Source organism: Mya arenaria, chromosome 15, assembly GCF_026914265.1.
Source record: "Mya arenaria isolate MELC-2E11 chromosome 15, ASM2691426v1".
NCBI lineage: Eukaryota > Metazoa > Mollusca > Bivalvia > Myida > Myidae > Mya > Mya arenaria.
In genome coordinates, this window is record NC_069136.1 from 7,393,784 (window position 1) to 7,406,228 (window position 12,445).

The 12,445-nt window shown below is 38.2% G+C and overlaps 2 protein-coding genes and 2 long non-coding RNA genes across 4 annotated transcripts; 2 read left to right on the forward strand and 2 right to left on the reverse strand.

The window, feature by feature from the left end:
- Window positions 1–497: 497 nt before the first annotated feature.
- LOC128220133 (coagulation factor V-like) lies at window positions 498–1,289 on the reverse strand. Its single transcript, XM_052928403.1, has one exon. The coding sequence runs from the start codon at window positions 1,287–1,289 to the stop codon at window positions 498–500; it is 792 nt and encodes a 263-aa protein (XP_052784363.1).
- A 6,766-nt stretch (window positions 1,290–8,055) lies between these two features.
- LOC128220138 (uncharacterized) lies at window positions 8,056–8,876 on the forward strand. The gene is made up of 2 exons (XM_052928409.1): window positions 8,056–8,479; window positions 8,839–8,876. The coding sequence occupies exons 1-2, from the start codon at window positions 8,056–8,058 to the stop codon at window positions 8,874–8,876; spliced, it is 462 nt and encodes a 153-aa protein (XP_052784369.1).
- Window positions 8,877–9,326: 450 nt separating this feature from the next.
- On the forward strand, window positions 9,327–10,276 carry LOC128219564 (uncharacterized). The gene is made up of 4 exons (XR_008258582.1): window positions 9,327–9,356; window positions 9,543–9,578; window positions 9,851–9,942; window positions 10,257–10,276. It is a non-coding gene; the product is annotated as an uncharacterized LOC128219564 (long non-coding RNA).
- A 210-nt stretch (window positions 10,277–10,486) lies between these two features.
- LOC128218938 (uncharacterized) lies at window positions 10,487–10,949 on the reverse strand. Its single transcript, XR_008258513.1, has 2 exons — window positions 10,900–10,949; window positions 10,487–10,758 (listed from the first exon to the last, which is right to left on the reverse strand). It is a non-coding gene; the product is annotated as an uncharacterized LOC128218938 (long non-coding RNA).
- Between the last annotated feature and the right edge of the window lie 1,496 nt (window positions 10,950–12,445).

Consider the following 12,445-nt stretch of genomic DNA (forward strand, 5'->3'; position numbering starts at 1 on the left):
GGACGGGCTCATGTAGTTCTGTAGCGTGCCTGGGTATGTCGAGGCCCGTGTAATGGACGGGCTCATTTAGTTCTGTATGGTGCCTGTGTATGTCGAGGCCAATATAAAGGACGGGCTCATGTAGTTCTGTAGCGTGCCTGGATATGTCGATGCCCGTGTAAGAGACGGGCTCATGTAGTTCTGTAGCGTGCCTGGGTATGTCGAGGCCCATGTAAGGGACGGGCTTATGTAGTTCTGTATCGTGCCTGGGTATGTCGAGGCCCGTGTAATGGACGGGCTCATGTAGTTCTGTATGGTGCCTGTGTATGTCGAGGCCAATGTAAGGGACGGGCTCATGTAGTTCTGTAGAGTGCCTGGATATGTCGAGGCCCGTGTAAGGGACGGGCTCATGTAGTTCTGTAGCGTGTTGGATATGTCGAGGCCCGTGTTAGGGACGGGCTCATGTAGTTCTGTAGCGTGCCTGGGTATGTCGAGGCCCGTGTAATGGACGGGCTCATTTAGTTCTGTATGGTGCCTGTGTATGTCGAGGCCAATATAAAGGACGGGCTCATGTAGTTCTGTAGCGTGCCTGGATATGTCGAGGCCCGTGTAATGGACGGGCTCATGTAGTTCTGTAGCGTGCCTGTGTATGTCGAGGCCCATGTAAGGGACGGGCTCATGTAGTTCTGTACCGTGCCTGGATATGTCGAGGCCCGTGTAAGGGACGGGCTAATGTAGTTCTGTATCGTGCCTGGGTATGTCGAGGCCCGTGTAATGGACGGTCTCATGTAGTTCTGTATGGTGCCTGTGTATGTCGAGGCCAATGTAAGGGACGGGCTCATGTAGTTCTGTACCGTGCCTGGGTATGTCGAGGCCCGTGTAAGGGACGGGCTTATGTAGTTCTGTATCGTGCCTGGGTATGTCGAGGCCCGTGTAATGGACGGGCTCATGTAGTTCTGTATGGTGCCTGTGTATGTCGAGGCCAATGTAAGGGACGGGCTCATGTAGTTCTGTAGAGTGCCTGGATATGTCGAGGCCCGTGTAAGGGACGGGCTCATGTAGTTCTGTAGCGTGTTGGATATGTCGAGGCCCGTGTAAGGGACGGGCTCATGTAGTTCTGTAGCGTGCCTGGGTATGTCGAGGCCCGTGTAATGGACGGGCTCATTTAGTTCTGTATGGTGCCTGTGTATGTCGAGGCCAATATAAAGGACGGGCTCATGTAGTTCTCTAGCGTGCCTGGATATGTCGAGGCCCGTGTAAGGGACGGGCTCATGTAGTTCTGTAGCGTGCCTGGGTATGTCGAGGCCCATGTAAGGGACGGGCTCATGTAGTTCTGTACCGTGCCTGGATATGTCGAGGCCCGTGTAAGGGACGGGCTAATGTAGTTCTGTAGCATGCCTGGATATGTCGAAGCTCGTGTAAGGGACGGGCTCATATAGTTCTGTATCGTACCTTGGTATGTCGAGGCCCGTGTAAGGGACGGGCTCATGTAGTTCTGTATCGTGCTTAGGTATGTCGAGGCCCGTGTAAGGGACGGGCTCATGTAGTTCTGTATCGTGCCTGGGTATGTCGAGGCCCGTGTAAGGGACGGGCTCATGTAGTTCTGTTATCGGCCTTGGTATGTCGAGGCCCGTGTAAGGGACGGGCTTATGTAGTTCTGTATCGTGCCTTGATATGTCGAGGCCCGTGTAAGGGACGGGCTCATGTAGTTCTGTATCGTGCCTTGATATGTCGAGGCCCGTGTAAGGGACGGGCTCATGTAGTTCTGTATCGTGCCTGGGTATGTCGAGGCCCGTGTAATGGACGGGCTCATGTAGTTCTGTATGGTGCCTGTGTATGTCGAGGCTAATGTAAGGGACGGGCTCATGTAGTTCTGTTTCGTGCTTGGGTATGTCGAGGCCTGTGTAATGGACGGGCTCATGTAGTTCTGTATGGTGCCTGTGTATGTCGAGGCTAATGTAAGGGACGGGCTCATGTAGTTCTGTACCGTGCCTGGATATGTCGAGGCCCATGTAAGGGACGGGCTCATTTAGCTCTGTATCGTGCCTGGGTATGTCGAGGCCCATGTAAGGGACGGGCTCATGTAGTTCTGTATCGTGCCTGGGTATGTCGAGGCCCGTGTAAGGGACGGGCTCATGTAGTTCTGTATCGTGCCTGTGTATGACGAGGCCAATGTAAGGGACGGGCTCATTTAGTTCTGTATCGTGCCTGTGTATGTCGAGGCCCGTGTAATGGACGGGCTCATGTAGTTCTGTATCGTGCCTGGGTATGTCGAGGCCCGTGTAAGGGACGGGCTCATTTAGTTCTGTATCGTGCCTGTGTATGTCGAGGCCCGTGTAAGGGACGGGCTCATTTAGTTCTGTATCGTGCCTGGGTATGTCGAGGCCCGTGTAAGGGACGGGCTCATTTAGTTCTGTATCGTGCCTGTGTATGTCGAGGCCCGTGTAAGGGACGGTCTCATTTAGTTCTGTATCGTGCCTGTGTATGTCGAGGCCCATGTAAGGGACGGGCTCATGTAGTTCTGTATCGTGCCTGTGTATGTCGAGGCCCATGTAAGTTACGGGCTCATTTAGTTCTGTATCGTGCCTGTGTATGTCGAGGCCCATGTAAGGGACGGGCTCATTTAGTTCTGTATCGTGCCTGTGTATGTCGAGGCCCATGTAAGGGACGGGCTCATTTAGTTCTGTATCATGCCTGTGTATGTCGAGGCCCATGTAAGGGACGGGCTTATTTAGTTCTGTATCGTGCCTGTGTATGTCGAGGCCCATGTAAGGGACGGGCTCATTTAGTTCTGTATCGTGCCTGTGTATGTCGAGGCCCATGTAAGGGACGGGCTCAAGAAGTTCTGTACCGTGCCTGGATTTCAAGGCCAATGTAAGGGACGGGCTTAAGTTGTTCTGTATCGTGCCTGGATATAACCTCACTGTGGTCACTCTTGATGACAATGAATACCGGATTAAACACAACGAGTATTGAGTATTTGCTGGCGCTGATTCCGTACACTCGGGTGCTACACTATTTAACTTGCATGTATATTCGTCCTATCCATCGGAATTAAATTCATATATTGTACCGAATACCACAAACATTAATGGATAGCATGCACACGAGCTTAGATACAGTCAATCATTTAACATTACAAATAAGCCCAATCCAGCAGCAAACAGTCGCAAACAATTACAACTTCCAATGATTGGATTTCAATTATTAAGACATACTGTTTGTTTCAACTGTTGATCATTTCTTGTCCAGGTGTAAAACGCCATTGCATTGTTTTTTTATTAATTTAATGTACCACTCATTGTTTTAACGATTCATTGTTTTCGAAATAAGCATTTAACCATTGAACAAGCTATACATGAATATCATATTAATCATATACTTTAATTGCCCAGACTTATGATATAGTCCAGTCATATCGTGACAAAATTACACCAAATTGTGCACTTTGGGTTAAAATTATGAAACTTTGCCAAATGATACATATGAATGTTCAGGTTAATAAAAGCTCAGGACCCATCTCAATTTTGTCCAAGATGGCTGCCAAAATCCAAAATGGCCGCCATGACCTTTAATATTGTAAAGAGGAATACTATTAGTAAATAAATTGTGACATGACCTCAGTAAATACATAATTTACATAGTATTTACTTTTTCATTAAATCTTACGAAAGAACTTTATAAAACAAAAACATTTTTTCATACAGAATTAGCTTTTTGTTGCCATGGCAACCATTTTCCCCTAAAAGTCAAATTTGTCCGCCAGTTAATCTACCCAAACCTGTAAACTTCTTGATGTTCTTTAATTTTTCTGTGAAAAATCCATAGAAACGAAAAGCTTTTTAATCTCATGCTTATAATAATCATTTAAAATGACTAAAAATGATAGTAGAGTGACAGTCAATAATTTATTATTTAAAGTGCATGAGACAAGCAATTGTATACACCAAAATGTTCGGTTGTAGTGTATGTATGCAAGTGATGGCAGAAATATTTGTGCCGTGGTGTGGGCTGAGAAATCCAAGATGGCATCCGAAATGGCCGCCATAAAATTTCAATTTTAGTAAAAACATTATGTATAAATATGTTAATTTTCTTTTATTAGACACAGTCAAATATTCACATGGCTACTACTTCTTTCATTATGGACCCTAAATGTTTATACAGCATTGACCAGTTTAAGGCCAACGTAATGATCGTTTCAAGGTCAGAATATGAAAAATACCCAAGCATTTATTTTTCCCATATAGATATCCTTTTCAAAGTCATATTTTAGCAATATTTTCATATTTTTTTGGATAAGCCAACATTTCAAGCATTAAAACATACCAAGGGTGGTTGCAAACTTGCTATTTATGTAAGCGTCTTATTGATAATTGAGCTAGTATCAAAATAAAATGACCTAAATAACTGACATATTCAATGTCCAGGTCAAGGTCACTACAAATAATCAGAAAAATATCAAGGTTTTCTGTCTTTTTTGTCTCTTTTGGTTTATTAAGTTTTGTTTGCTCACACAAGGGTCTGTCAAAATTGGCAATTGTATAAAATTATCTATTTTTGTCTATCACAATTTACCTCAATTTACCCAATCAATGAACGTTTTTTATATAGTACGCAAGCTCCAAGCAACTAGAGCTTCTCCAAATAAATACTATCGAAGGCAATCTCCATAAAAGTGCTCTTTCCGAGGTTATCATGTAACACTGTTTGGATGCAATATATATATATATGAACAGATGGTAGATGTTTTATAATGTACTTTGCTTTGACATGCAAAAATAAGCATTTCAAAAGGTCAAAATCTTTTTTGAATGTCAAACATTATAAAAACACACACCAAATAACAAAATGAATTGTGTTTACCTCTTTCCAACACACAAGTAACGTTAGCCATAATGTGTCCCTAAATTAGCCCATACACTGCTTAACAAGCTGCATAAACAAATATTTATTTGCGTTTCAAATAAGCTAATCCACCAGCAGAGAATATCACTTTTCAAGTCTATCCAGTGCTTTTTCACCATAATGTACAAAAAACAACAAGAATATTTATGCCCAGGTCTAATCAGTATTTAGAAAGCAAAATGTGTTTCTATTAGTCCACTGAGTACCTCAAACCATATAAGAGCTCAAGATTTCCTCCTTTACGTACACTGTGTGTCCAAAGCACCTTTTGAAAGTTCATATTGCAACTAAAATAATACGATGGCTCTATGGCGCTCTATCGATTTTACAATACATAATTGTTTTGATACATTTTAAATCATTTTTTTTTACATTTTAGATCATTTTAGTGTAAAGAAATCGTATATGCAGCCGCCTTGGTAACAAATGGACCACATTTAGGCAACAATGAAGCCCATTCAGAGCAAAACTTTTTGACCACATTTTGACAACCATTCGGAGCGAATCAAACCCATGGGCAACTCTAATGAAGCGTTATCAGTGACAAATAACTTCTTTTTGTCAACCATAATCCCATTTCAGAACCAGCAAACACATGTGCTTTTCTGATAAAGCCTACTTGGTATCATGATATTCCGTGTTACAGCCCAAACAGAGATAAAATCCACACATAAGCAGCTATAATCAAGTTTACTCAATGCCAGATAGACCACTTTATTACCATAAAGCCAATTAAAACCAAAACAAACAGCTCTATTAAAGCCTGATCAGTAGCAATCATATTACATATGGTAGCTATGAAGCCCATCTAGAGCCAAACCCATGTGCAGACTTCTAATAAAGCTACTTAGTGCCAACAAGACCACTTTTGGGAGCCATGGAGCCAATTTAGAGCCAAATTTGATGTGTAGCTCTAATGAAGCTTAATATGTGCCAACTAACCCAGTGCACATGTGCATTTCTAAATTAGACTACTCAGTACCCAAAACCCCATGTTGAGTTAACCATAAACTTCATTTAAATCCAAACAAATACACTTGTGCACAGCTCTTAATAAACCTAATCAGTGTCAAATAACACAGTTTGGTAACCATACAGCAAATTTAGAGTCCAACAAACAACTATTCAGCTATAATAAATTGTACTTAGTGCCGCAAATAAACTATATATTAGCCACCATACAGCACATTCAGAGTGAAACAAACCCATGTGCAATTCTAACAAAGCCAACTCAGTGCCAAACAGGCCACACTTTGGCATCCATGAATCCCATTTAGAGCTAAACAAAAGCACATGCAGCTCGACTTCAGCCTTATCAGCGCCAGCTTAACCACATTTTGACAACCATTGGCATCTCTTAGTAAGCCTTCCAATTTTCAAATAGACGACGACATCTTGACAACCTAACCCAGTTCAGAGACAAACAAACATATGTGCAGCTCTCAATATGTATATCCAGTTTCAAATACAACAATTTTGGCAACCATAAAACTTTATCAGAGCTCTAAATACTTTCGTGGAGCTCTTATTAAGGTTAAGAACATCATATATGGAAACATGAACCCAATTTAGTGCCAAACAAACGTAGCTCTATTTAAGAATGTGCAGTGCTTTATTGTCCACATTTTGGCAACAGTAAAGCCAATTTAAATCTTAAAACAAGCTTATGTGAAGATGTATATAAGCATTCTTAGTACGTAGTTCCACATATTGGCAATTATTTAGCCCGTTTAGAGCCAGAAACCCGTGTGCTGCTCTTAATAAATCTTTTTAGTGTTGGACAAACCACATTTTGACGACCATTTTGCTCAATCAGAGGCAAATAAACCTGTGTGCTACACATTTTGGCAACCATAAACCCAATGCAGGGCCGACCAAACCCAGCGCTATAATAAAGCCTAGTACTCAATGCCATATGATGGCAATATTTGATTTGGTGGCAATATTTGATAAGGTGGCCATATTTAATTTGGTGCCATATTTGATGTGTTCTGATTCGATCCTTACCCTAACCATAACCCCCGTAGTTAATTAAATAATGTTAACGATTTCATAAATAGTAACGAAGTATAAAGGAATATTCAATTTTCAATTACGGCTTTATATATTGAGTACAAATTAATTTGCATTAGCTCAATTGCTAGAAAGTTATACAGAAATTCAAATTTTGTAGATTTTTTGTACTTTGACCTTGATATGGCCTTGAACTTGACTTTGAGGTAGTCAGTTCGGAATGATAATTTAGGAAACATAATGTACATTACCAAACATTGAAACATTTTACCCTTTTCTATTAACATACACGCATTGATAAAACAATGCTCAAATAGATATTTATGGCGGCCATCTTGAATGCCATCTTGGATGTCTTGGTCTTCTTTACACGAAATTAAGTTTAAAAAAGCAGCACTACTGCAACATATTCAATTAATGTTAATTTTCAAACATGAATTTATAAGAAGCATCAAAAAAGTTTTCTTTTCTCTTAAAATCGGTAAATTAATCATTTTGAAGGAAATCATGGTTGCTATGGCAACAAAAAACCTTTTATCGAGGAATATTTGTATGAATTTTAAAAGATTCACTTTCAACATCTTAAAAGTCATTAAAAATCACTAAATAATGGCTTAATTGCGGTCGCAGTACATTGACCACAGTACCGCAACAATATATTAACACAATTAGGGTAATGGCAGCCGTCTTGGATTTTGGCGGCCATATTGGATGAATCCAAAGTGGGTCCTGAGCTTTTTTAAATCATATTCACATTTTCTGCATGTATACCAAGTTTCAAGATTTTAATCCAATGTGCACAATTTTCTCACAATATGACTGGACTAATAGTAGCTCATAGTAAATGTTGACACACAATGGCCCGATTGTTCAGAAAGTCGCTAAAAGTTAGCGAATCGTCAAATTAACAATCGCTACATTTTTTATGTATCGCTTGCTAACAAATTGTTAAAATTCCGATTGTTCAGACTATTGTTATCGCTATCGCTAACTAATAATCGTTAAACTATTTAACGATATCGCTAGGAAGTTTAGCGATATCGCTAAATTTTAAGCGACAAATGTATAATGGGGTTGACCCATAATGCATTTGCTTTTTCCCACAATGCATTTAAATGCATAAAGTATTACCCACAATGCATTGAAAAAAACATAATGGCTGCCCAAGCAGACAACACTTTGTCATTGTCAGAAAAAAATAAGAAAAGAGCTTGCAACTTTAGTGCATATGAGAGGGAAATTCTCATAACTGAATATGAAAAAGTAAAGGACAAATTAAATAACGCAAAGGTATCACAAGATGCGAAACAAAAGATGTGGGATTGTATTGGAAGTGCTGTTTCACTTGCTGGAGTTGGGATAAGAACAGGAAAAGATGTGAGAAACAAATTTCACAACTTGAACCGGGTTGCAAAGTCAACAGAAATGCAACAAAGAAAGCATTTGAAGGGAACAGGGGGTGGACCACCATCTGAAAAACCGCCCGAGGAGGTGCTCCGCCTTATTAACATCAATAAGGCAGACCCAGGCTTCAGTGGGATTCCTGGTGGGCTAGAAACCACAATTGCAGCAGAGAAGGGTATAAGACTTCTTAATTCATTGTTTATTTATAGATTTAAACATCAAGTACTACTTAATTCATTAAGTATCATGTTTATTTACAGATATATTTCTACACTATCAAATGCTTATTAAAATATTTCCGTCTGCTAAAAAGATACACAAATGAACTCGACATGTTCTAAAAATAGAAAATGGAATTCCTACCTCCATTTTGTTTCCATGTGGAGTGTGAATATGACAAATCCTTGAATAATGAAAAGATGTCATGATAATTTACCATAGTCAATTGTCCATGACATAAGTTCATACCTTTGCAAATACATGCTACGTGTCGCAGCTTCAAATATTATCCAGTAAAGCGATTTTTTCTTCCAGCGCTTGCCAACTTCTGTCATGATTCATGTGCCACTTGATTGTAGAATGGTTTAACCGGTTTATGTTATTAAAATTCGAATGTCACAAACTTTTAACACGATGAAATAATCATTAAATCACAAACAGTTGTAAACAAATAAATGTGATACATGTTAAATGTATCTTTTGCAAGCATTTATATCATTTTGTTTAGATCTATTAATTTATTTATTTAAAATTATAATCAAGCAATTCTATATTTCATGACAGTGCCTTCCCTTGATATTTGAGGCCCTGACATGGGGTCACCATAACCCATTGTATAAATAAAATCCAAATTTTGAGACGGTTATTAGTATTGAACTGCTTCGATACAGCACATTAGATGCAATGGATTTTATTTTATCCTTTCAATTTAACTTTGTTTCATCTATCATCGATGTAACTTTAAAAAATAAACATAACATATATTTTCAGAATTAAAGGTCGATGAGCTGCCAAATAGTGATGTGGTTATTCAAGTCATACCAGAATCAGATGTATGTTTATTTTATTCAATTGTAAATTATCATGTTGATATAATGTATACATTTATGAATTAAATACCTTAATTTTTAGCAATTAAAATTGAATTATATATCAACAATTGATCATTAAAGAGTGAACATGTAATCACACCCTATTCTTAAATAGTACACTTCGATGTATGCTTTATACATTTACAGTCAGAAGCAGAGAGACGTGCAGTGTTCGATTTGGACGTAAGAAATTTAAAATTATTTTCTAGGCTGTATTAAAAATGTTAATGGATTTAGAGGCTGAAGGAGGAAACAAATTCTAATATAAAATATATAATTAAATGGGTGTTATTTAGGGTTATAACTTACTGTCAAACTCAGCTGCAAGATATATATTTTATTACATTGAAAGTAAGGTACACACATACGAAGCCAAAATCATGACTTGTAAAACAAAACAATAATTCTATCCAATGTGTATTAATTCTATATCTTAATTTGCTTTCTCATATCAGACGATAGAATTAGACAGAGGAAGCCAGTCCACCGGCAAGGAATTCCAAAGTAGAATGCAATCCTCGAGTAATCAGCAAGTGAAAAAAATGAAGTAAGAAATTTTATACATATAAGGAATTGTTAACTTTAAAATGGAATACTAACTTATTTGAACTCTGGAATGAAATATGTAGCTGTATATTTATGCAACAAGACGTGAATAGACATAATAACATTGTATTTATCGCATTGAATGTTTTCGTCTAGATATGAAGATGATACTACCTTCAATAACCTTGGTTTCAAATACAAGCTGAATAAGCAATAGATGGGCAACGCTGCAAATGTTGTTTTATTTAGTTATTAGATACAATAATTTTAAATTTTAATTAATGTTTTTTTTTCATTAACATGTTATCCTTGCAGAACATCTCTGCAGGAAAAGGTGCAGAGAGCTCAACTGGAATGGTTCGAAGGACAAAATAAAAAAGTTGAGCTGGAGATGGAGCTTTTGAGGGAAAAGATCGCAACGTCTAGGGAGAAAAGGAAGCTGTTTAAAGCTTTGCAGATAGAGTTGAAGGGGAAGGATGACATGGACATAATTCCATTAGTTTGTGACGAATAGGGTAAGTGGATCAGTTAACAGAAATGCATAGAACACGTAACATAAACTTTACTTTGTTACATCAAAACAACAACATAGCACCAGCTGCATGCTTCCTTCCAATAGGAAATGTTCCTATCCAAAATAGGCCTGCGCAATATGGTCACGGATGGCAAATCCATTTTCACCACCAACATAGGGTATAAGTGGAAGTTCATCCACATCGCCGTCATCAACGTCAGGTTCACCAAACAACATGGCAATGTTATGCAATACTGCGCAAGCGACAATCTCTCTACATGCTTGAGCGGGTGTCTTCCTTACCTAGAGTATAATATATAAAACAAATTGAATAACTTAACATATATAGGCAAAGCTTCGAGCTTATATATATATCCTTTTTTATATCATTTTTTTAAGATATATAGCATTATTACATAACCTAAATTAATCTATCAAACAGACCTTCTTGCACATGACGGAGAATCTTCTCTTCCATCTACCAAATGTTCTTTCTATAACAACCCTCCAACGGCAGTGGGCTCTGTTGAATCTGGTTTTCACCAGTGTATCAGAGACTCTGTACGGCGTCAACATGTAACGCGAACAAGCATATCTTAAAAAGACAAGAGAGAGAAATACTTTAATCTTGTGGCTGTTAATAATGTTATAATTTGTTGTTTCAGATTGGACCATAGCAGATAAGAAACAGGGGGAGATCATCAGTTCTGAAAATAATACTGTGTTAAAAAGATGACACTATTCATATTATAATTATATTAATAATGTTTTAATTGATCTCATATGATAAACATATTGAATTCAAAGGTTTGAAATATACATTATAACAGTGTGATATACTGTTGTAATAATAATTAGATTAAAAAAAAATTTATCTTTCAAATGTTTGTGTATATTGTGTGTTGCCCAAAAGTTTTAATGTGGACCTACCCGCTGTCAGCAAGTAGAACACCATCTTCAAGTGTATGAATATTTTCCTCCAGAAAGTCCTGTAGCGAAGACGCTCGAAAAACAAAACTGTCATGCGCAGAGCCCGGCCATTCTGCATTTATGAAAGTAAATCTTCCTGAAAATAAGGTTAATTCACTGACCTTTATCAACAGACGATTGATTATGGGATCATAAGGTCAAATGACCAAGTTAATTGTTATCTTTTAAAAAAGGATTTCACCTTGATAAACATAAGACCCAGCTCATCCTACATCTTCAAATATAAATTCAAATACTGATGTTAATACACAAAACATGATTTTGAGGTCAGTGTCCTTCTGACCAAATCACTAAATGATATTAATCCTTTCCAATAGGCGAAAATTCAGATTCAGACTTTTACTTTTCAAAATCGGGCGGAATACTCAGTTAATATGCAATACACACGATAGTTTATGATAAACACATACGTGAACAATTAAAACAGGATTCACCTGAATAATGTATTGCAATATTATGTACCTTTATTATCACAAACTGCCATTACATTTATGGATGCCCTTCCCTTCCTGTTAATGAACAGCCTTTCTTCTGTTGGGCCTGGCTTCGTAATTTCAACATGTGATCCATCAATGGCACCTGTTGTCGAAACACATTTTATTACAAATGAGCATAATTAATATAAATTGATCACTATGAAACGGAATGGAAATTCTTTAATCCATCTACAAATATTTGTTTTTAAGATTAATGATAAATTTAACAACAGCTTTAAAAAAAAATGAATGAATTGAACCAAAATTAATGCAACATATGAACGTATCAGTGATAATGTGATGTTGGTTACACTCATAATTTTTATATTTTTTAATACATATGGATGATTTCGCACCAATCACATTTGGAATCCCAGCTACATCCGCAAACCCTGCCATAATGTTGCGACGGGTGTCCATTCTAGTCGGCCAACGTATAAAGCGATCTTTCATCTCTACAAGACCTTCTGTTACATGTTTTACCACGCGACAAACTGTCGCCTTGTCGCGCCCCATGGTGTCCC

Bases quoted from the DNA above. Each gene is read 5' to 3' on its own strand.
- LOC128220133 (XM_052928403.1), bottom strand. From the start codon at position 1,289: ATGGGCCTCGACATACCCAGGCACGCTACAGAACTACATGAGCCCGTC.
- LOC128220138 (XM_052928409.1), top strand. From the start codon at position 8,056: ATGGCTGCCCAAGCAGACAACACTTTGTCATTGTCAGAAAAAAATAAG. The intron at 8,480-8,838 runs GTATAAGACTTC...TTTTTCTTCCAG, and splicing joins CACAATTGCAGCAGAGAAGG to CGCTTGCCAACTTCTGTCAT.